This window comes from Lithobates pipiens, unplaced genomic scaffold (assembly GCF_037356315.1).
Source record: "Lithobates pipiens isolate NorthernLeopardFrog02 unplaced genomic scaffold, aLitPip1_a1.2 Scaffold_73, whole genome shotgun sequence".
NCBI classification, from domain to species: domain Eukaryota; kingdom Metazoa; phylum Chordata; class Amphibia; order Anura; family Ranidae; genus Lithobates; species Lithobates pipiens.
Window position 1 is genome coordinate 1,460,022 of NW_027507896.1, and position 22,799 is coordinate 1,482,820.

At 48.6% G+C, this 22,799-nt stretch overlaps 1 protein-coding gene across 1 annotated transcript in view; it reads right to left on the reverse strand.

Moving 5' to 3' along the window:
- LOC143959408 (disks large homolog 4-like) overlaps nucleotides 1-22,799 on the reverse strand; it is a gene marked incomplete in the record, with an annotated part of 327,564 nt that overhangs the window by 286,391 nt on the left and 18,374 nt on the right. The window contains 2 exon segments of the mRNA XM_077468048.1: nucleotides 10,531-10,598; nucleotides 19,930-20,046. Of these exon segments, the coding sequence (XP_077324174.1) occupies nucleotides 10,531-10,598; nucleotides 19,930-20,046 (185 nt within the window).

Here is a 22,799-nt window from a genome sequence, read left to right on the forward strand (position 1 = left end):
AGACATCCGGGACAGAGAGACAGCCGAGACCACCGGGACTGAGAGACTGCCGAGACCACCGGGACTGAGAGACAGCCGAGACCACCGGGACTGAAAGACTGCCGGGACCACTGGAGACCACCGGGACTGAGGGACAGCCGAGACCACCGGAGACATTCGGGACTGAGAGACAGCCGAGACCACCGGGACTGAGAGACTGCCGGACTGAGAGAGAGCTGAGACCACCGGGACTAAGAGAAAGCTGGCACCACCGGAGAACACCGGGGCTGAGAGACTGCCGGGACTGAGAGACTGCCAGGACCACCGGGACTGAAAGACTGCCGGGACCACCGGAGACCCCTGGGACTGAGAGACTACCGGGACCACCGGAGACCACCGGGACTGAGAGACTGCCGGGACCACCGGAGACCAACAAGACTGCCGGGACTGAGAGACTACAAGGGGAGAGTACAAGGAGAGAGAGTACAAGGGGAGAAAGTACAAAAGGGTAGAGTACAAGGGGAGAGACTACAAGGAGAGAGAGTACAAGGAGAGAGTACAAGGAGAGAGTACAAAGGGAGAGAAAGTACAAGGGGAGAGAATACAAGGGGAGAGAATACAAGGAGAGAGAGTACAAGGAGAGAGAGTACAAAGATAGAGAGAGAGAGAGAGAACAAGGGGGGAGAGGGTATACAAAAGAGAGAGAGTACAAGGAGAGAGAGTACAAAGGTATCAAGTACAGGGGAGAGACTACAAGGGAGGAGAGAGTACAAGGAGAAAGAGTGTACAAGGGGAGACAGTACAAGGAGAGAGACTATAGGGGGAGAGAGTACATGGGAGAAATTACAAGTGGGAGAGTACAACGATGGAGAGTACAAGAAGAGAGAGCACAAGGAGAGAGAATACAAGGAGAGAGAGTGCGAGGAGAGAGAGTGCAATGCTGGGCAAAGTGAGTTTGCAATGATGGACACAGTGAGGCAGTAATGATGGGCACAGTGAGGCTGCAATGATCGGCACAGTGAGGCTGCATTGATGGACAAAGTAAGACTGCATTGATGGGCACAGTGAGACTGCAGTGATGGGCACAGTGGGTCTGCGATGATGGGCACAGTAAGTCTGCATTGATGAGCACAGTGAGTCTGCAATGATGGGCACAGTAAGTCTGCAATGAAGGGCACAGTGAGTCTGCAATGATGGGCACAATGTGGCTGCAGTCATGAGCACAGCAAGTCTGCATTAAAGAGCACAGTGAGACAGTATTGATGAACGCAGTTAGTCTGCAATGATGGGCTCACCCAGCACAGTGAGTCTGCATTAATGGGCACAGTGAGTCTGCAATGAAGGGCACAGTGAGTCTGCATTGGTGAGCACAGTGAGTCTGCAATGATGGGCACAATGCATTGGCATTGATGGGCACAGTGAGGTAGTATTGATTGGCATGGTGAGTCTGCATTGACAGGCACATTAAGACAGTATTGATGGGCACAGTGAGGCTGCATTGATGGGCACAGTGAGTATGCAATGATGGGCATAGTGAGTCTGGATTAATGGGTACAGTGAGTCTGCAATGAAGGGCACAGTGAGGCAGTAGTGATGGGCACAGTGAGCCTGCAATGATGGGCCCACCCGGCACAATGAGTCTGCATTAATGGGCAGAGTGAGTCTGCAATAAAGGCACAGTGAGTCTGCATTTCATGGGCACAGAGAGTCTGCAATCATGGAAACAGTGAGTCTGCATTGATGGGCACAGTGAGTCTGCAATGAAGGGCAGAGTGAGGCTGCAGTGATGGGCACAGTGAGTCTGCAATGATGGCCACAGTGAATCTGTAATGATGGGCACAGTAAGTCTGCAATGAAGGGCACAGTTAGTCTGCAATGATGGGCACAGTGTGGCTGCAGTCAGGAGCACAGTAAGTCTGCATTGAAGAGCACAGTGAGGCAGTATTGATGGGCGCAGTGAGTCTGCAATGATGGGCACACCCAGCACAGTGAGTCTGCATTAATGAGCACAGTGAGTCTGCAATGAAGGGCACAGTGAGTCTGCATTGGTGAGCACAGTGAGTCTGCAATGATGGGCACAGTGTGTTGGTATTGATGGGCACAGTGAGGTAGTATTGATTGGCATAGTGAGTCTGCATTGACAGGCACATTAAGGCAGTATTGATGGGCACAGTGAGGCTGCATTGATGGGTACAGCGAGTCTGCATTGATGGGCACAATGAGGCTACAATGATCGACACAGTAAGTCTGCATTGATGAGCACAGTGAGGCAGTATTGATGAGCGCAGTGAGTCTGCAATGATGGGCAGAGTGAGTCTGCAATAAAGGCACAGTGAGTCTGCAATGATGGTCACAGTGAGTCTGCATTTCATGGGCACAGAGATTCTGCAATCATGGAAACAGTGAGGCTGCATTGATGGGCACAATGAGGCTCCAATGATCGACACAGTGAGTCTGCAATTATGGGCAGAGAGAGTCTACATTAATAGGCACAGCGAGTCTGCAATGATGGGCACAGTGAGTCTGCATTGATGGGCACACTGAGTCTGCAATGATGGGCACACCCGGCACAGTTAGTCTGCAATGAAGGGCACACTAAGTCTGCATCAATGGGCACAGTGAGTCTGCAATGAAAGGCACAGTGAGTCTGCATTGATGGGCACAGTGAGGCTGCATTAATGGGCACAGAGAGTCTGCAATGATGAACAATGTGAGTCAGCAACGATGGGCACAGTAAGTCTGCATTGATGGGCACAGTGAGTCTGCAATGATGGGCACAGTAAATCTGCATTGATGAGCACAGCCAGTCTGCAATGGTGGACACGGTGAGTTGGCGTTGATGGGTACAGTGAGGCAGTATTGATTGGCATAGTGGGACTGCAATGATGGGCACAGTCAGTCTGCAATGATGGGAACAGTGAGGGAGTATTGATGGGCACAGTGAGGCTGCATTGATGGGCACGGTGAATCTGAATTAATAGGCACAGTGAGTCTGCATTAATGAGTACAATTTGTCTGCAATGAAGGGCACAATTAGGCTGAAGTGATGGGCACAGTGAGTTGTCATTACTGCGCACAGTGAGGCAGTATTGATTGGCAAAGTGAGTCTGCAATGATGACCACAGTGAGTCTGCATTAATGGGCACAGGGAGTCTGCAATGAAAGGCACAGTGGGGCTGCATTAATGGGCACGGAGAGTCTGCAATGATGAACAATGTGAGTCGGCAACAATGGGCACATTAAGTTTGCATTGAAGGGCAAGGTGAGTCTGCAATGATGGGCACAGTAAATCTGAATGGATGAGCACAGCAAGTCTGCAATGATGGACACGGTGAGTTGGCGTTGATGGGTACAGTGAGGCAGTATTGATGGGCGCAGTGAGTATGCAATGATGGGCACAGTGAGTTGGCATTACTGCGCACAGTGAGGCAGTATTGATTGGCATAGTGAGTCTGCAATTTTGGGCACAGTGAGTCTGCAATGATGGATATAATGAGGCTGCATTGATGGGCACAATGAAGCTGCAATAATAAGCACAGTGAGTTTGTATTAATGGGCACAGGGAGTCTGCATTGATGGGCACAGTGAGGCAGTATTGATGGGCATAGTGAGTGTGCATTGATGGGCACAGTGAGTCTGAAATGATGGGCACAGTGAGGTTCGATTGATGAGCACAGTGAGTCTGCAATGATGGGCACCGTGAGTCTACAATGAAGGAACAGTGAGGCTGCATTGATGGGCAAAGTGAGGCTGCAATGATGGGCACAGTGAGTCTGCCATGATGGGCACAGAGAGTCTGCAATGATGGGCACCGTGAGTCTCCAATGAAGTAACTGTGAGGCTGCATTGATGGGCACAGTGAGTCTGTAATGAAGGGCACAGTGAGTCTAAAATGATGGGCACAGTGAGGCTGCAATGAAGGGCACAGTGAGTCTAAAATGATGGGCACAGTGAGTCTGTATTGATGCGCACAGTGAGTCTAAAATGATGGGCACAGTGAGGCTGCAATGATGGGCACAGTGAGTCTAAAATGATGGGCACAGTGAGTCTCCATTGATGGGCACCGTGAGTCTCCAATGAAGGAACAGTGAGGCTGCATTGATGGGCAAAGTGAGGCTGCAATGATGGGCACAGTGAGGCTGCAATGATGGGCACAGTGAGTCTGCCATGATGGACACAGTGAGTCTGCAATGAAGTAACAGTGAGGCTGCATTGATGGGCACAGGGAGTCTGCAATGAAGGGCACAGTGAGTCTAAAATGATGGGCACAGTGAGGCTGCAATGATGGGCACAGTGAGTCTAAAATGATGGGCACAGTGAGTCTGCATTGATGGGCACAGTGAGTCTAAAATGATGGGCACAGTGAGGCTGAATTGATGGGCATAGTGAGTCTGCAATGATGGGCACAGTGAGACAGTATTGATTGGCATAGTGAGTTGAAAATTATGGGGACAGTGGGAGGAATAGTACCCCATCATTGGTGTCAGTGGGAGGAATAGTGCCCCATCATTGGTGTCAGTGGGAGGAATAGTGCCCCATCATTGGTGTCAGTGGATGGAATAGTGCCCCATCATTGGTATCGGTGGGAGGAATAGTGCCCCATCATTGGTGTCAGTGGGGGGAATAGTGCCCCATCATTGGTATCGGTGGGAGGAATAGTGCCCCATCATTGGTATCGGTGGGAGGATTAGTGCCCCATCATTGGTATCAGTGAGAGGAATTGTGCCCCATTATTGGTGTCGGTGGGAGGAATAGTGCCCCATCAGTGGTGTCAATGGGAGGAATAGTGCCCCATCATTGGTGTCAGTGGGAGGAATAGTGCCCCATCATTGGTATCAGTGAGAGGAATAGTGCCCCATCATTGGTGTCGGTGGGAGGAATAGTGCCCCATCATTGGTGTCGGTGGGAGGAATAGTGCCCCATCATTGGTATCGGTGGGAGGAATAGTGCCCCATCATTGGTGTCAGTGGGGGGAATAGTGCCCCATCATTGGTGTCAGTGGGGGGAATAGTGCCCCATCATTGGTGTCAGTGGGGGGAATAGTGCCCCATCATTGGTGTAAGTGGGAGGATGATGGGGCACTATTGGTATCAGTGGGAGGAATAGTGCCCCGTCAGTGGGGGGAATTATGCCTCAAGGGCCACATAAAAGCAAGCAAAGGTCCACGTCGGCCCTAGGGCCACAGTTTGCTGACCTTAGAATTAATTGTAACGGCAAAATGCGATTTTTCTTTGTTGTTACAAAAAAAAGTGCGTTTTATTCTGTGATTTGTTCTGTTTAAAATTACACAAAAAAATCATCAGGGAAATGAGAAGTTGATTGGAGGAGGAGAACGAGGAGTTAATTGGGGCTGATTAGAGTCCAGGAATCTCATCTGCAGATGAATGGAAAGATACAAAATGTAACAATGTTTCTTTCTATCTTCCAGACATTTTTCAGCCTTGGACAATTTATCATTCAGAGTAAATGAAGGCCACCAAAGACCTCCATGTCCGCTAATTCCCCCACTTCATACCCAATTACACACACCAAGCGCTCCTTCCTCAGGAAATGACTGCGATTACCAATTAGGCAGCTTGTGAGTGAAACCGGCCAATCAGAGACCATATCCGAGGAGGACAGCCAACCCCCCCCCCAGACTTTTCCATACTTGGTGAAAGCCCCCCCGATTGGTGTAGGTGGCTTCATATGAAGCTCCCCGATTGGTGTAGGTGGCTTTATATGAAGCTCCCCGATTGGTGTAGGTGGCTTCATATGAAGCTCTCCGATTGGTGTAGGTGGCTTTATATGAAGCTCTCCGATTGGTGTAGGTGGCTTTATATGAAGCTCCCCGATTGGTGTAGGTGGCTTTATATGAAGCTCCCCGATTGGTGTAGGTGGCTTCATATGAAGCTCCCCGATTGGTGTAGGTGGCTTCATATGAAGCTCTCCGATTGGTGTAGTTGGCTTTATATGAAGCTCCCCGATTGGTGTAGTTGGCTTTATATGAAGCTCCCCGATTGGTGTAGGTGGCTTTATATGAAGCTCCCCGATTGGTGTAGGTGGCTTCATATGAAGCTCTCCGATTGGTGTAGTTGGCTTTATATGAAGCTCCCCGATTGGTGTAGGTGGCTTTATATGAAGCTCTCCGATTGGTGTAGTTGGCTTTATATGAAGCTCCACGATTGGTGTAGGTGGCTTCATATGAAGCTCCCCGATTGGTGTAGGTGGCTTCATATGAAGCTCCACGATTGGTGTAGGTGGCTTTATATGAAGCTCCACGATTGGTGTAGGTGGCTTCATATGAAGCTCCCCGATTGGTGTAGGTGGCTTCATATGAAGCTCCACGATTGGTGTAGGTGGCTTTATATGAAGCTCCACGATTGGTGTAGGTGGCTTCATATGAAGCTCCACGATTGGTGTAGGTGGATTTATATGAAGCTCTCCGATTGGTGTAGTTGGCTTTATATGAAGCTCTCCGATTGGTGTAGGTGGCTTTATATGAAGCTCTCCGATTGGTGTAGTTGGCTTTATATGAAGCTCCACGATTGGTGTAGGTGGCTTCATATGAAGCTCTCCGATTGGTGTAGGTGGATTTATATGAAGCTCTCCGATTGGTGTAGTTGGCTTTATATGAAGCTCTCCGATTGGTGTAGGTGGCTTTATATGAAGCTCTCCGATTGGTGTAGGTGGCTTTATATGAAGCTCTCCGATTGGTGTAGGTGGCTTTATATGAAGGCTTTGCTCTATTCACAAATGATTTCCAGGACAGGTCGGTGCAAATATTTTATTTTTTTCCACGACAAAATAATAAGTTTCCGAACATAAAATAGTAATAATGCGAGGAGAGCGCCTAACGCTTTGGTAGTGGCCAAGAAATCCACCAGGCTTAGAAAGCACCCCTCTACAGGTATACGAGTGACTGAGATCCTACGGGCCAAAACCTCCCACCAGGAAATATGTATAATGTCTGCATCAGGCAGGGCTGCTGTCAGAAATCACGGGGGCCCCAGACAGCCTTCCTAACAGGGGCCCCCCTATCCGGAAGTGACTAAGGATTTCGATTTATCGTTCCTTTTCTCTGTAGCCTCAGCTGCACAGATCAATGAATTGGAAGCACTCTGAGGCTTCCTGCTCATTCAAAAACTAAAGCTTCGTAAACACAGTTTACTATGCTTCCGCGATGAATGGACACAGGATTGATTGGTACCGATCACTCTCTGCGCTCATTCAGGAAATGAAGGGACCAATAAATGTTATATTTACCGGCCCCTTCCCCCACTCTCCCTCCTAAAGCATCCCCCTGTGTGCCCGCAGCAGCTTCCGGCAGGAGAGGAGAGGAGGAAAACCGTCAGGGCTGTGGAGGAACAGGGGGCCCGGACAGCAGAGGGTTAGACCAGAGGGAAAAAGAGAAGGAGAAGCTTGCAGGGGGAGGAAGAAAAGGATTGGTATCTGCAATAAGACATTACAGCTGGCCTTCCTGCACAGTTTTGAACTGATTGAGCCCGGGCCCTGTACAGAAGGGCCCGGCTGTACTGCCTTATCAGCAGCCTTGGCATCAGGTACAGAGCAGCGCCAACACAAGGAGGGTTGGTCCCTGTATATTTTTGCCAATCTGGCCGGTGTGAGGTAGACCCTATGGAGAAATGTATAATGTATTAAATGGTCTCCAGTGGACACCAATCCGGTAAAGGCAACCTTCCATATATCCTCCCAATCCTCCTTGTCCAAACCAGGAGCCACAACAGTCCGTGGTGACACACAGGCCCTCAGGAATTTGGGGGTTTCAGGGAACAGATCCTTGTACATGGTAGACAATGGTTTGATGGGTGATTCATCCCTAATTAAAATCTCCATATCACTGGCCTCTAGATTTGGGGGGCTATTGCCAAACTGGGGTGTCCAGGAAAGTGGACCAAACTCTGGGGGCCCCCGGCTGGATACACAGGACACCAGCGAGTTCCTGACTCCCCACCATAGGTGCCCCCCTTGTTCAGTTGGTCCTTCCCCTCTGTTATTGCCAGTACTCCTCATTGGGTTGGAGATCGGAGAATGGCCGTAGATTTGGGACAATCTTTCGGTGATCATTTGTGGTAATCGGCATTTGGGTGGAGCTTCTACTGGCAGACATAGAGGGCCGTCCTTCTATGTACAATTCTTACTCTGCTTTCTTTCCTCTTTTTATTAGTTTTTTTAGAAGATTTCTCCCTGTTTTGGGCCCTCTGACTTCTCACACGTTGTATGGACTTCCTGCCTGACTAGAAATGGAAGGATTGGGCAGTCCCTACTTGAGTGGCGTGCCATTTTCATCCGTATACGTTATCTGTAGGATATCGATCGTTGCTTCTGATGAAGAGACGTGCGTTGATTTGAATGTGCATTTTTTTCAATAAACCAAAAACTAAGACATGAGCAATCACCAGGGGGGCGAGGGAAGGGGGGGTATAAAAAGAAAAGCCTGGGAAGATGGAGGGGAGTTGGAGAGAGACTTTTGGAGGAAGAGGGTGAGAGTCGTGTGGTACCGGCCCGGACCAGGTTTGGCCCGGGGAAGTACGGAGCATCTGGAGAAGCTGAGGAAGAGAATGTCTAGCGCAGCCATTCTCAACCAAGGTTCCTCCAGAGATGGCTAGGGGTTCCTTGAGCTGTGGCTGATTTGACCTCCTGTTTGATGGTGCCTACATACTTCTGAGCCAATACCACTTGGAGGAGACAGTGGTATGACATCAATGATCTTTATAGCTCTCTGTAAGAGGACTAGTCTTACCACCACTGTAAAAAAGGGCATTCTTCTCACTGACCACCAAAGTAAGGGTCATTGTTCCCACTGACCCCCAATGAATGGGTTTATTAGGGGTTCACCGATAACCTGAAAATTATTTTAAGGGTTCCCCTGGGGTAAAAAGGTTGAGAAAGGCTGGTCTAGCGTAACCCTGTGTGCAAAGCACTGCTTTGAGGAGTCCTGGTAGCTGCAGGAGTGCCTGAGTCACATGCACCTTCCCTGCACCTTTAATTAAAGGGGCTCCCCCGTTGCAGGACTACTCTCGCTCTCCTGGGTTGTCGCAGAAGGTCTGGTGAGAGGGTTACTGTCCCACACATCGTTACTATTGTTTACCTTTCACCCTTGTTGCCAGATAAACCTGCAGTATTCTTTAACAGTGGACCCTTATTATAGACAAATATATGACTACCCCCTTAGGCCGCCATTTCTTGGTTGGCATCGTGGTTTCTGCCCGCGGGTCACTGAACTGGGGTAACCCTTCTGCTCCCTGCTAGGCAGAACCTTGTCTCCGTAGCTGCATCCATTTATGTTCAAGCCATTTAAGGAGGGAGTTTGCCACCCAAGTTCAACTTCACCCTTTAAAAAGGAAAACACGCCTGCCAAACCCCCCTCCCTCTCTTAAACTGACCATTACCCAAGGAAACTCCTGACTACCACTAAATATCTTAAGGCAACCCTTCCCACCAACCTCACATATTAAGGAGAACTGTGTCAACCACTTTGCCTCTTAAAAGGAAATCAGACCTTTTTTCGCCACATCTTAAAAGGGACTACACCCACCTCTGCGCGCCAACATAAAGGCCCCAACTATGCCGGCAGAAGAATCAACCTTTCAGATTGTTTGTAGTCAGGGACTATCTTCCTAGAAGTACTGGGGAGCAGGAGGTTTGGTGGATGTTTCCCTGACTCTCCTGACTGAGGGCCTGCTAGTGGGCTGGCCAGCCCAAACCCTTGTTATCCAATACCCGTCTCACTTGGGGAGTGATCTCCTAGTTGGAGGGCTATTGATGATTACATTCTTAGTCCTGCCGGACAGGCAGCCACACATTAAAGGGTATTTGGCCATACTGTATTGTTCCTGCATTGATTCGCTTTGCTATAGTTTAACCTCTTCAGACATTTCCTTATCTTTCTCTATTGCTTCCAATACAATCCGATTGTTTAATCACACAGATAACACACCAGTATAAGGATCCTTAGTGTCAGTTATTTTCAGCCAATGAGATTCAACAACGATAGTCACATGGCTGTAAATAAAGATTCTTTTCGTTTCTTAAAGCTTTGTGAATGGGGCCCTGTAGAGTACCAGGCCAGACACATGAAGCAGATTATCAAGGGTCCTCCACAGAGGTCTTGGTCTAAGGAGAACATATCGTCGGTGATCCTCACCGACTTTCACTTCTAATTGTTAGAAAGCGAGGCGATGGGAGAGAAGATTGAAGACCCTCACCATACAAAATGTGAATAGATTCACGGAGAATGAATGGCTTGTCCTCCAAGTCTCCTCCAAGCAGAGGTCTTCTGGGACCTGACTGAGGTTCCTGAACAGCAGACCACAGAGGAGGACACCAGACGGTCCGAGGGATGAGACCCCCTCCCGGGGAGATCCTGAAAACATTGCAGAATTCCATCTCTCACTTGGCCAAGAACTCCTTGGACTCCTCCAGTCTGTGGCCGGACACATGGAGGGTGCACCAAGACCCCGTTACAGAAAATAAGAAACATTCTAATAACTAGCAGTACATCATTCAGACAGAGAAGAAGCTGGAACCCCACAAGGTGAGGACACTGACCTTCTCCACACGACGGCAACTGGGGGGGCTCACCGGGCTCAGCATCACCTCATAATATTCCTGGATATCTAGAAGGAGAAAACAAGTCAGGAACAAAACTCTCATTTCCTTGTACCCCTTTATTGACCCCCCAATCTTCAACATTCCTCCCATGACACTCACACTGCAAATTCAACCCCAACATCCCTACCCTGAGTACTAATCCTAATCTTAACCCTAACCCTAATGATTACCCCAAACTGTAATCCTAAACCTAACCCTGAGTACTAATCCTAATCTTAATGATTACCCCAAACTTTAATCCTAACCCTAATCCTAACCCTGAGTACTAATCCTAACCCTAACCCTAATGATTACCCCAAACTGTAACCCTAATCCTAATCCTAACCCTGAGTACTAATCCTAATCTTAATGATTACCCCAAACTTTAATCCTAACCCTAATCCTAACCCTGAGTACTAATCCTAACCCTAACCCTAATGATTACCCCAAACTGTAACCCTAATCCTAATCCTAACCCTGAGTACTAATCCTAATCTTAACCCTAACCCTAATGATTACCCCAAACTGTAACCCTAACCCTAATCCTAACCCTGAGTACTAATCCTAATCTTAACCCTAACCCTAATGATTACCCCAAACTGTAATCCTAAACCTAACCCTGAGTACTAATCCTAATCTTAATGATTACCCCAAACTTTAATCCTAACCCTAATCCTAACCCTGTGTACTAATCCTAACCCTAACCCTAATGATTACCCCAAACTGTAACCCTAATCCTAATCCTAACCCTGAGTATTAATCCAAATCTTAATCATTACCCCAAACTTTAATCCTAACCCTGAGTACTAATCCTAATCTTAACCCTAACCCTAATGATTACCCCAAACTCTAACCCTAATGATTACCCCAAACTCTAATCCTAACCCTGAGTACTAATCCTAATCTTAACTCTAATGATTACCTCAAACTGTAACCCTAACCCTAATCCTAACCCTGAGTACTAATCCTAATCTTAACTCTAACTCTAATGATTACCCCAAACTCTAATCCTAACCCTAATCCTAACCCTGAGTACTAATCCTAATCTTAATGATTACCCCAAACTCTAATCCTAACCCTAATCCTAACCCTGAGTACTAATCCTAATCTTAATGATTACCCCAAACTCTAATCCTAACCCTAATCCTAACCCTGAGTACTAATCCTAATCTTAACCCTAACCCTAATGATTACCCCAAACTCTAATCCTAACCCTAATCCTAACCCTGAGTACTAATCCTAATCTTAATGATTACCCCAAACTCTAATCCTAACCCTAATCCTAACCCTGAGTACTAATCCTAATCTTAACCCTAACCCTAATGATTACCCCAAACTGTAACCCTAATCCTAATCCTAACCCTGAGTACTAATCCAAATCTTAATGATTACCCCAAACTTTAATCCTAATCCTAACCCTGAGTACTAATCCTAATCTTAACCCTAATGATTACCCCAAACTCCAATCCTAATCCTAACCCTGAGTACTAATCCTAATCTTAACCCTAATGATTACCCCAAACTCCAATCCTAACCCTGAGTACTAATCCAAATCTTAACTCTAACTCTAATGATTACCCCAAACTCTAATGAATGAATGAATGAAATACTTGTATAGCGCACAATGCAAACTGAATCGCCTCTAATCCTAACCCTAATCCTAACCCTGAGTACTAATCCTAATCTTAACCCTAACCCTAATGATTACCCCAAACTGTAATCCTAAACCTAACCCTGAGTACTAATCCTAATCTTAATGATTACCCCAAACTTTAATCCTAACCCTAATCCTAACCCTGAGTACTAATCCTAACCCTAACCCTAATGATTACCCCAAACTGTAACCCTAATCCTAATCCTAACCCTGAGTACTAATCCTAATCTTAACCCTAACCCTAATGATTACCCCAAACTGTAACCCTAACCCTAATCCTAACCCTGAGTACTAATCCTAATCTTAACCCTAACCCTAATGATTACCCCAAACTGTAATCCTAAACCTAACCCTGAGTACTAATCCTAATCTTAATGATTACCCCAAACTTTAATCCTAACCCTAATCCTAACCCTGTGTACTAATCCTAACCCTAACCCTAATGATTACCCCAAACTGTAACCCTAATCCTAATCCTAACCCTGAGTATTAATCCAAATCTTAATCATTACCCCAAACTTTAATCCTAACCCTGAGTACTAATCCTAATCTTAACCCTAACCCTAATGATTACCCCAAACTCTAACCCTAATGATTACCCCAAACTCTAATCCTAACCCTGAGTACTAATCCTAATCTTAACTCTAATGATTACCTCAAACTGTAACCCTAACCCTAATCCTAACCCTGAGTACTAATCCTAATCTTAACTCTAACTCTAATGATTACCCCAAACTCTAATCCTAACCCTAATCCTAACCCTGAGTACTAATCCTAATCTTAATGATTACCCCAAACTCTAATCCTAACCCTGAGTACTAATCCTAATCTTAACCCTAACCCTAATGATTACCCCAAACTGTAACCCTAATCCTAATCCTAACCCTGAGTACTAATCCAAATCTTAATGATTACCCCAAACTTTAATCCTAATCCTAATCCTAACCCTGAGTACTAATCCTAATCTTAACCCTAATGATTACCCCAAACTCCAATCCTAATCCTAACCCTGAGTACTAATCCTAATCTTAACCCTAATGATTACCCCAAACTCCAATCCTAACCCTGAGTACTAATCCTAATCTTAACCCTAATGATTACCCCAAACTCTAATCCTAACCCTAATCCTAACCCTGAGTACTAATCCAAATCTTAACTCTAACTCTAATGATTACCCCAAACTCTAATGAATGAATGAATGAAATACTTGTATAGCGCACAATGCAAACTGAATCGCCTCTAATCCTAACCCTAATCCTAACCCTGAGTACTAATCCTAATCTTAACCCTAACCCTAATGATTACCCCAAACTGTAACCCTAATCCTAATCCTAACCCTGAGTACTAATCCAAATCTTAATGATTACCCCAAACTCTAACCCTAGCCCTGAGTACTAATCCTAATCTTAACCCGAACAATAATGATTACCCAAAATTCGAATCCTAACCCTGAGTACTAATTAGACATGGGCGCCGTCAATAAATTTGTTCTGTTCCGTTACGATTCGTATTAGAATTAATTCGTACATCGTATTTCGTGTCCGAAATTCAATTTCAATTCGTACGAAATACGAATTGTCGTTAGGTTCGTTAACGTGTACGAACGTTCTTTACGATGAATTTAAAGGCAAATATATACCTCAATATGACAGTCGATGCTGATGGAAGTTTGATTTTTATCCGAAATACGAAATTCCGTTGAAGAATTTCCTATCCGAAATACGAATTTTCGTTAGATGAGAAAGAGAGAAGCGGATTGTCTGCCATGCACCGCTGGTCCAGTTTTCGCCTGCTCCAGTTTCGATAGATAACCCCACACTGTTTGGGGTCACCGGGGATGTGCGGAGAGCACATGCTTGGTAACACCAAACAATTTCCAGTGACCCCGCACATCCCCAGTGACCCCGTACAGTGCCGGGGATCAAAACTGGAGCAGCTGTGCATGGCAGCCATGTGCTCATTATGAGGGGCTCCCACCATCCCTGTGCTGTGTTGACTTCCTCCTGGGGCTGCTTATTATGAGGGGCTCCCACCATCCCTGTGCTATGCTGACATCCTCCTGGGGCTGCTTATTATGAGGGGCTCCCACCATCCCTGTGCTATGCTGACATCCTCCTGGGGCTGCTTATTATGAGGGGCTCCCACCATCCCTGTTCTATGCTGACTTCCTCCTGGGGCTGTACCTCTGCTGTGCTCAGTATTAGGGGCTCCCACCATCCCTGTGCTATGCTGACTTCCTCCTGGGGCTGCTTATTATGAGGGGCTCCCACCATCCCTGTGCTGTGCTGACTTCCTCCTGGGGCTGCTTATTATGAGGGGCTCCCACCATCCCTACGCTATGCTGACTTCCTCCTGGGGCTGTAACTCTGCTGTGCTCATTATGAGGGGCTCCCACCATCCCTGTGTTGTGCTGACTTCCTCCTGGGGCTGTACCTCTGCTGTGCATATTATGAGGGGCTCCCACCATCCCTGTGCTATGCTGACTTCCTCCTGGGGCTGCTTATTATGAGGGGCTCCCACCATCCCTGTGCTGTGCTGACTTCCTCCTGGGGCTGTACCTCTGCTGTGCTCAGTATGAGGGGCTCCCACCATCCCTGTGCTGTGCTGACTTCCTCCTGGGGCTGTACCTCTGCTGTGCATATTATGAGGGGCTCCCACCATCCCTGTGCTATGCTGACTTCCTCCTGGGGCTGCTTATTATGAGGGGCTCCCACCATCGCTGTGCTGTGCTGACTTCCTCCTGGGGCTGCTTATTATGAGGGGCTCCCACCATCCCTGTGCTGTGCTGACATACTGAGCACATCTAAACCATCTAACCCTAGTCCTAGCCCTAAACCCTAACCCTAGTCCTAGCCCTTAACCCTAACCCTAGTCCTAGCCCTTAACCCTAACCATCTAACCCTAGTCCTAGCCCTTAACCCTAATGATTACAGCTAAACCTAACCCTTACTCTAGTCCTAGCCCTTAACCCTAACCATCTAGCCCTAACGATTACAACTATCTCTAACCCTAACTCTAACCCTAGTCCTAGCCCTTAACCCTAACCCTAAATCTAACCCTAGTCCTAGCCCTTAACCCTAACTCTGACCCTAACCCTAATGATTACAGTTATCTCTAACCCTAGTGTTAGCCCTTTCCCTTAACCCTAAATCTAACCCTTCCCCCTAACACTAACCCTAACATGTGACTTGGATACATAAAGGTCTCTGCAGTGTAAAGTCGCACTCCATGAACAGAACTCTTATACTTTCCTATCAGCAAAAAACATTCCGCACCACATTTGGCACCTTTCGGGGGAGGGGGAGGAATACTTGTCTTTCACCGGTATCCCGTCCCCACTTGCGGAAGCCTCACCGTCACCACCCGGACTCCCTCCTCCTCCCTCCTCCTCCTCCTTCCCCGGCCCCCGGGCCAGTAGGAGAGGGGAGCGGAGCCTCCCCGCATGCGCAGTAGGGTTCCTGGCGTGAAGACATAAAGCTACTCTGCCGGGTTCCCTTACCCGCAATGGAGGCGACATCTCTGGACTGCGGGACAGGAAAGTGTCCGATTATTAAAAGTCATCGGCGCACTGAAGGAACCGCCTGCTTGTGCCGGATCTTCAGAGCCTGTGCCGTGACCGGCGGCTCCCGTGTGCATGCGCGGGAGTGACGTCATGGCGTCTCCGGACAATCACAGTGCCGGAGCCCTCCGGGAAAGATGGGGGGTGGGAGATGGGGGATGGGAGATGGAGGGTGGGGGATGGGAGATGGGGGGTGGGGGTTGGGGGGTGGGGGATGAGAGATGGGGGATGGGGGTTGGGAGATGGGGGATGGGGGTGGGAGATGGGGGGTGGGGGATGGGAGTTGGGAGGTGGGGGATGGGGGTGGGGGATGGGAGATGGGGGGTGGGAGATGGGGGTTGGGAGATGGGGGGTGGGGGTTGGGGGTGGGGGATGAGAGTTGGGGGATGGGAGATGGGGGATGGGAGATGGGGGATGGGGGTTGGGGGGTGGGGGATGGGAGTTGGGAGGTGAGGGATGGGAGATGGGGGGTGGGAGATGGGGGGGTGGGGATTGGGGGTTGGGGGGTGGGGGTTGGGGGGTGGGGGATGAGAGTTGGGGGATGGGAGATGGGAGATGGGAGTTGGGAGGTGGGGGATGGGAGATGGGAGATGGGGGGTGGGGGATGGGAGATGGGAGATGGGAGAATTCAGATCAATTAAAACAGTTTTCCAATTTCCAAAGTGAATAAAATAGAATAGAAAATAAAAGGAATAGAAAAGAGTAAAACAGAACAACGTGGGATAGAAAATAAAAGAAGAGAATAGAATGGAATATAATAGAATAAAAAAAGAATAGAATTAAATAACAATAGAATAGAATAGAAATAATATAACCATTTTCCAAAATTCAAATTCAAATAGATTCAATTCGAATTTGAATAGAGCAGAATAGAAAATAACAAAATAGTATATAACAAAAAAACGATAGAATAGAATGAATATAACCCTCTTCCTATTCTAATCTATTATTTTCTATTCTATCCAAATTGATTCTCTTTGAATTTTGGGATATGGTTATATTCTAATTCTATTATTTTCTCTTTTTTTATTCTTTTTTTATTCTATTCTTTTCTTATGTATTTAAATTCAAATTTCATTTATTTGAAATTTGGATTTCTGAAGGTGATTACATTCTTTCTATGTTATTCCAGTCTGTTCTGTTCTTTTACTATCTATTCTTTGTTGTTCTGTTTTACTCTATTATATTCTATTCCTTTATTTTCTATTCTATTTTATTCTCTTTGGAGAATCTAAAACGATTCGAATTTGAAAATTATTTGAAAACTATTCTAATTAAAAATGTGTCCGGATTTTTTTTTGTTATTTTGGATTTGTTACATTTCTTCACTATTGTAATTGAAATTTGGGCAAATTTTCATTTTTTGGAAATTGGGATCCGGATTCCCCAAAAACTAAAATCTGTCAGAATTTCAATTTTTAACGAAACAAATCGCACATGGGGGTGGGAGATGGGAGATGGGGGATGGGGTGGGAGATGGGAGATGGGAGATGGGGGATGGGGGATGGGAGTTGGGGGATGGGGGATGGGGGATGGGAGTTGGGAGGTGGGGGATGGGGGATGGGAGATGGGGGTGGGAGATGGGGGGGGTGGGAGATGGGAGATGGGAAATGGGGGATGGGGGATGGGAGATGGGGGTGGGGGATGGGGGGTGGGGATGGGAGATGGAGGGTGGGGGTGGGGGATGGGGGTTGTGCTGCTCAGGCCTGTAACCCCGAAGTGGTCGGATTTCATTGGTCGGTTTTGTTGGATGCTGGAAATTCACAGAGGGGTAAGTGTCCGGGGGGAGATATGAGGGGAACCTACCTCCATCCTTCCTGTAGCACACAGAGGGGTAAGTGTCCGGGGGGAGATATGAGGGGAACCTACCCCCGTCCTTCCTGTAGCACACAGAGGGGTAAGTGTCCGGGGGGAGAAATGAGGGGAACCTACCCCCGTCCTTCCTGTAGCACACAGAGGGGTAAGTGTCCGGGGGGAGATATGAGGGGAACCTACCCCCGTCCTTCCTGTAGCACACAGAGGGGTAAGTGTCCGGGGGGAGATATGAGGGGAACCTACCCCCGTCCTTCCTGTAGCACACAGAGGGGTAAGTGTCCGGGGGGAGATATGAGGGGAACCTACCTCCATCCTTCCTGTAGCACACAGAGGGGTAAGTGTCCGGGGGGAGATATGAGGGGAACCTACCCCCGTCCTTCCTGTAGCACACAGAGGGGTAAGTGTCCGGGGGGAGAAATGAGGGGAACCTACCCCCGTCCTTCCTGTAGCACACAGAGGGGTAAGTGTCCGGGGGGAGATATGAGGGGAACCTACCCCCGTCCTTCCTGTAGCACACAGAGGGGTAAGTGTCCAGGGGGAGATATGAGGGGAACCTACCCCCGTCCTTCCTGTAGCACACAGAGGGGTAAGTGTCCGGGGGGAGAAATGAGGGGAACCTACCCCCGTCCTTCCTGTAGCACACAGAGGGGTAAGTGTCCGGGGGGAGATATGAGGGGAACCTACCCCCGTCCTTCCTGTAGCACACAGAGGGGTAAGTGTCCGGGGGGAGATATGAGGGGAACCTACCCCCGTCCTTCCTGTAGCACACAGAGGGGTAAGTGTCCGGGGGGAGATATGAGGGGAACCTACCCCCGTCCTTCCTGTAGCACACAGGGGGGTAAGTGTCTGGGGGGAGATATGAGGGGAACCTACCCCCGTCCTTCCTGTAGCACACAGGGGGGTAAGTGTCTGGGGGGGAGAAATGAGGGGAACCTACCCCCGTCCTTCCTGTAGCACACAGAGGGGTAAGTGTCCGGGGGGAGATATGAGGGGAACCTACCCCCGTCCTTCCTGTAGCACACAGAGGGGTAAGTGTCCGGGGGAAGATATGAGGGGAACCTACCCCCGTCCTTCCTGTAGCACATAGAGGGGTAAGTGTCCAGGGGGAGATATGAGGGGAACCTACCCCCGTCCTTCCTGTAGCACACAGAGGGGTAAGTGTCTGGGGGGAGATATGAGGGGAACCTACCCCCGTCCTTCCTGTAGCACACAGAGGGGTAAGTGTCCGGGGGGAGATATGAGGGGAACCTACCCCCGTCCTTCCTGTAGCACACAGAGGGGTAAATGTCTGGGGGGAGATATGAGGGGAACCTACCCCCGTCCTTCCTGTAGCACACAGGGGGGTAAGTGTCTGGGGGGGAGAAATGAGGGGAACCTACCCCCGTCCTTCCTGTAGCACACAGAGGGGTAAGTGTCCGGGGGGAGATATGAGGGGAACCTACCCCCGTCCTTCCTGTAGCACACAGAGGGGTAAGTGTCCGGGGGGAGATATGAGGGGAACCTACCCCCGTCCTTCCTGTAGCACATAGAGGGGTAAGTGTCCAGGGGGAGATATGAGGGGAACCTACCCCCGTCCTTCCTGTAGCACACAGAGGGGTAAGTGTCTGGGGGGAGATATGAGGGGAACCTACCCCCGTCCTTCCTGTAGCACACAGAGGGGTAAGTGTCCGGGGGGAGATATGAGGGGAACCTACCCCCGTCCTTCCTGTAGCACATAGAGGGGTAAGTGTCCAGGGGGAGATATGAGGGGAACCTACCCCCGTCCTTCCTGTAGCACACAGAGGGGTAAGTGTCTGGGGGGAGATATGAGGGGAACCTACCCCCGTCCTTCCTGTAGCACACAGAGGGGTAAGTGTCCGGGGGGAGATATGAGGGGAACCTACCCCCGTCCTTCCTGTAGCACATAGAGGGGTAAGTGTCCGGGGGGAGATATGAGGGGAACCTACCCCCGTCCTTCCTGTAGCACACAGAGGGGTAAGTGTCTGGGGGGAGATATGAGGGGAACCTACCCCCGTCCTTCCTGTAGCACACAGAGGGGTAAGTGTCCGGGGGGAGATATGAGGGGAACCTACCCCCGTCCTTCCTGTAGCACATAGAGGGGTAAGTGTCCAGGGGGAGATATGAGGGGAACCTACCCCCGTCCTTCCTGTAGCACATAGAGGGGTAAGTGTCCAGGGGGAGATATGAGGGGAACCTACCCCCGTCCTTCCTGTGGCACACAGAGGGGTAAGTGTCCGGGGGGAGATATGAGGGGAACCTACCCCCGTCCTTCCTGTAGCACACAGAGGGGTAAGTGTCCGGGGGGGAGGGGGGATTGTACGTCTCTTACCGAGCAATGCCTGGAATAAATTACTCTGAAAGATTCGGATCAGATTCTCGGCTTTCACCCGCAGGGCGTCATCGAGGGCCAACGTTTGTTCCATCAGATTCAGCAACGTCTGCGTGTCTGCAATACACAGAGAGATCGTCACAAAACCTTCGCTGCCTTTCCTTTTCATCCCTTTTCTAATGTATTCTATTTGAAATTTGAATTTAAGACGACGGATGTGTTTTATCTAGTTTATTCTAGTCAATTGTTTTTTTTCTATTCTATTCAAATTCAAATTTGAAAAAAAAAAAAATCTACTCAAATCTACTAAAAAATCTACTCAAAATTTGAATTTCCAAAAATGGTTATATTCTATTTTATTTTCATTTTTCTTTTATTGTTTATTCTATTCCTAATCTATTCTATTCTTTTCTATTCTATTCCTTTCATTTCTATTTTATTTTATTCTTTTCATTTCTGTTTTTTTCACGATTCTATTATTTTATATTCTATCGTACTTTATTCTATTCTTTTCTATTCCTTTATTTTAGTTTCTATTTTATTCTATTCTTTTTGTTTTTATTCTATATTGTTCTGTTTTACACCATTACATACACGGTAGTCACATTGTTAGTCAGGTTGAAAAAAAGACAAAAGACACATCTAGTGCAACCAAATAAAAAGAAAAAAGGAAATCATACAATCCCCTATACCCAACTCTATACCCATAGCCTATTCTTTTCTATTCTATGCAAATTTTTTTTTATTTTCAATTCTATTCTGTTACATTTTACTCTAGTCTTTTATTTTATTTTATATTCTTTTATTTTCTATTTTCTTTCTATTCTCTTCCTTTAATTTTCTATTCTATTTCATTCTATTCTTGTTTTCTAATTTGATTTCGAATTCACTTTCAGGTTAGTTCACATTCATTTCTATTGTAATTCGGAGATTTGGATACATCTGAATTTCCGAATTAAAAAATAATGTGTGCGAATTGCGCCCGTCTGGTGTGGATGAGGCGCGGCTCACCCCCGAAAATACCAATGTACTAATATAGTACCGGGTAAGGCTAACTTGGTTGGGGGCTTCCTTGTTGCCCTCCATGTGTTTGGCCGGCTCCTCCCCTTGTTTTGGCCCTTGCTGTATGACCTCCATCTAGGTTGCCCGCTTCTCTCCACATCTACCGGGTAAGGCTGACTTGGTCGGGGGCTTCCTTATTGCCCTCCATGTGTTTGGCCGGCTCCTCCCCTTGCTTTGGCCCTTGCTGTATGACCCCCCGATTTAGGTTGCCCGCTTCTCTCCACATCTACCGGGTAAGGCTGACTTGGTTGGGGGCTTCCTTGTTGCCCTCCATGTGTTTGGCCGGCTCCTCCCTTTGCTTTGGCCCTTGCTGTATGACCCCAGATCTAGGTTGTCCCCTCCTCTCCACAGCTCCGGGTAAGGCTAACTTGGTTGGGGGCTTCCTTGTTGCCCTCCATGTGTTTGGCCGGCTCCTCCCCTTGTTTTGGCCCTTGCTGTATGACCTCCATCTAGGTTGCCCGCTTCTCTCCACATCTACCGGGTAAGGCTGACTTGGTCGGGGGCTTCCTTATTGCCCTCCATGTGTTTGGCCGGCTCCTCCCCTTGTTTTGGCCCTTGCTGTATGACCTCCATCTAGGTTACCCGCTCCTCTCCACATCTACCGGGTAAGGCTGACTTGGTCGGGGGCTTCCTTATTGCCCTCCATGTGTTTGGCCGGCTCCTCCCCTTGTTTTGGCCCTTGCTGTATGACCTCCATCTAGGTTACCCGCTCCTCTCCACATCTACCGGGTAAGGCTGACTTGGTTGGGGGCTTCCTTGTTGCCCTCCATGTGTTTGGCCGGCTCCTCCCCTTGCTTTGGCCCTTGCTGTATGACCCCAGATCTAGGTTGTCCCCTCCTCTCCACAGCTCCGGGTAAGGCTAACTTGGTTGGGGGCTTCCTTGTTGCCCTCCATGTGTTTGGCCGGCTCCTCCCCTTGTTTTGGCCCTTGCTGTATGACCTCCATCTAGGTTGCCCGCTTCTCTCCACATCTACCGGGTAAGGCTGACTTGGTCGGGGGCTTCCTTATTGCCCTCCATGTGTTTGGCCGGCTCCTCCCCTTGTTTTGGCCCTTGCTGTATGACCTCCATCTAGGTTACCCGCTCCTCTCCACATCTACCGGGTAAGGCTGACTTGGTTGGGGGCTTCCTTGTTGCCCTCCATGTGTTTGGCCGGCTCCTGCCCTTGCTTTGGCCCTTGCTGTATGACCCCAGATCTAGGTTTCCCACTCCTCTCCACAGCTCCGGGTAAGGCTAACTTGGTTGGGGGCTTCCTTGTTGCCCTCCATGTGTTTGGCCGGCTCCTCCCCTTGTTTTGGCCCTTGCTGTATGACCTCCATCTAGGTTGCCCGCTTCTCTCCACATCTACCGGGTAAGGCTGACTTGGTCGGGGGCTTCCTTATTGCCCTCCATGTGTTTGGCCGGCTCCTCCCCTTGCTTTGGCCCTTGCTGTATGACCCCCCGATTTAGGTTGCCCACTTCTCTCCACATCTACCGGGTAAGGCTGACTTGGTTGGGGGCTTCCTTGTTGCCCTCCATGTGTTTGGCTGGCTCCTCCCCTTGCTTTGGCCCTTGCTGTATGACCCCAGATCTAGGTTGTCCCCTCCTCTCCACAGCTCCGGGTAAGGCTAACTTGGTTGGGGGCTTCCTTGTTGCCCTCCATGTGTTTGGCCGGCTCCTCCCCTTGTTTTGGCCCTTGCTGTATGACCTCCATCTAGGTTGCCCGCTTCTCTCCACATCTACCGGGTAAGGCTGACTTGGTCGGGGGCTTCCTTATTGCCCTCCATGTGTTTGGCCGGCTCCTCCCCTTGTTTTGGCCCTTGCTGTATGA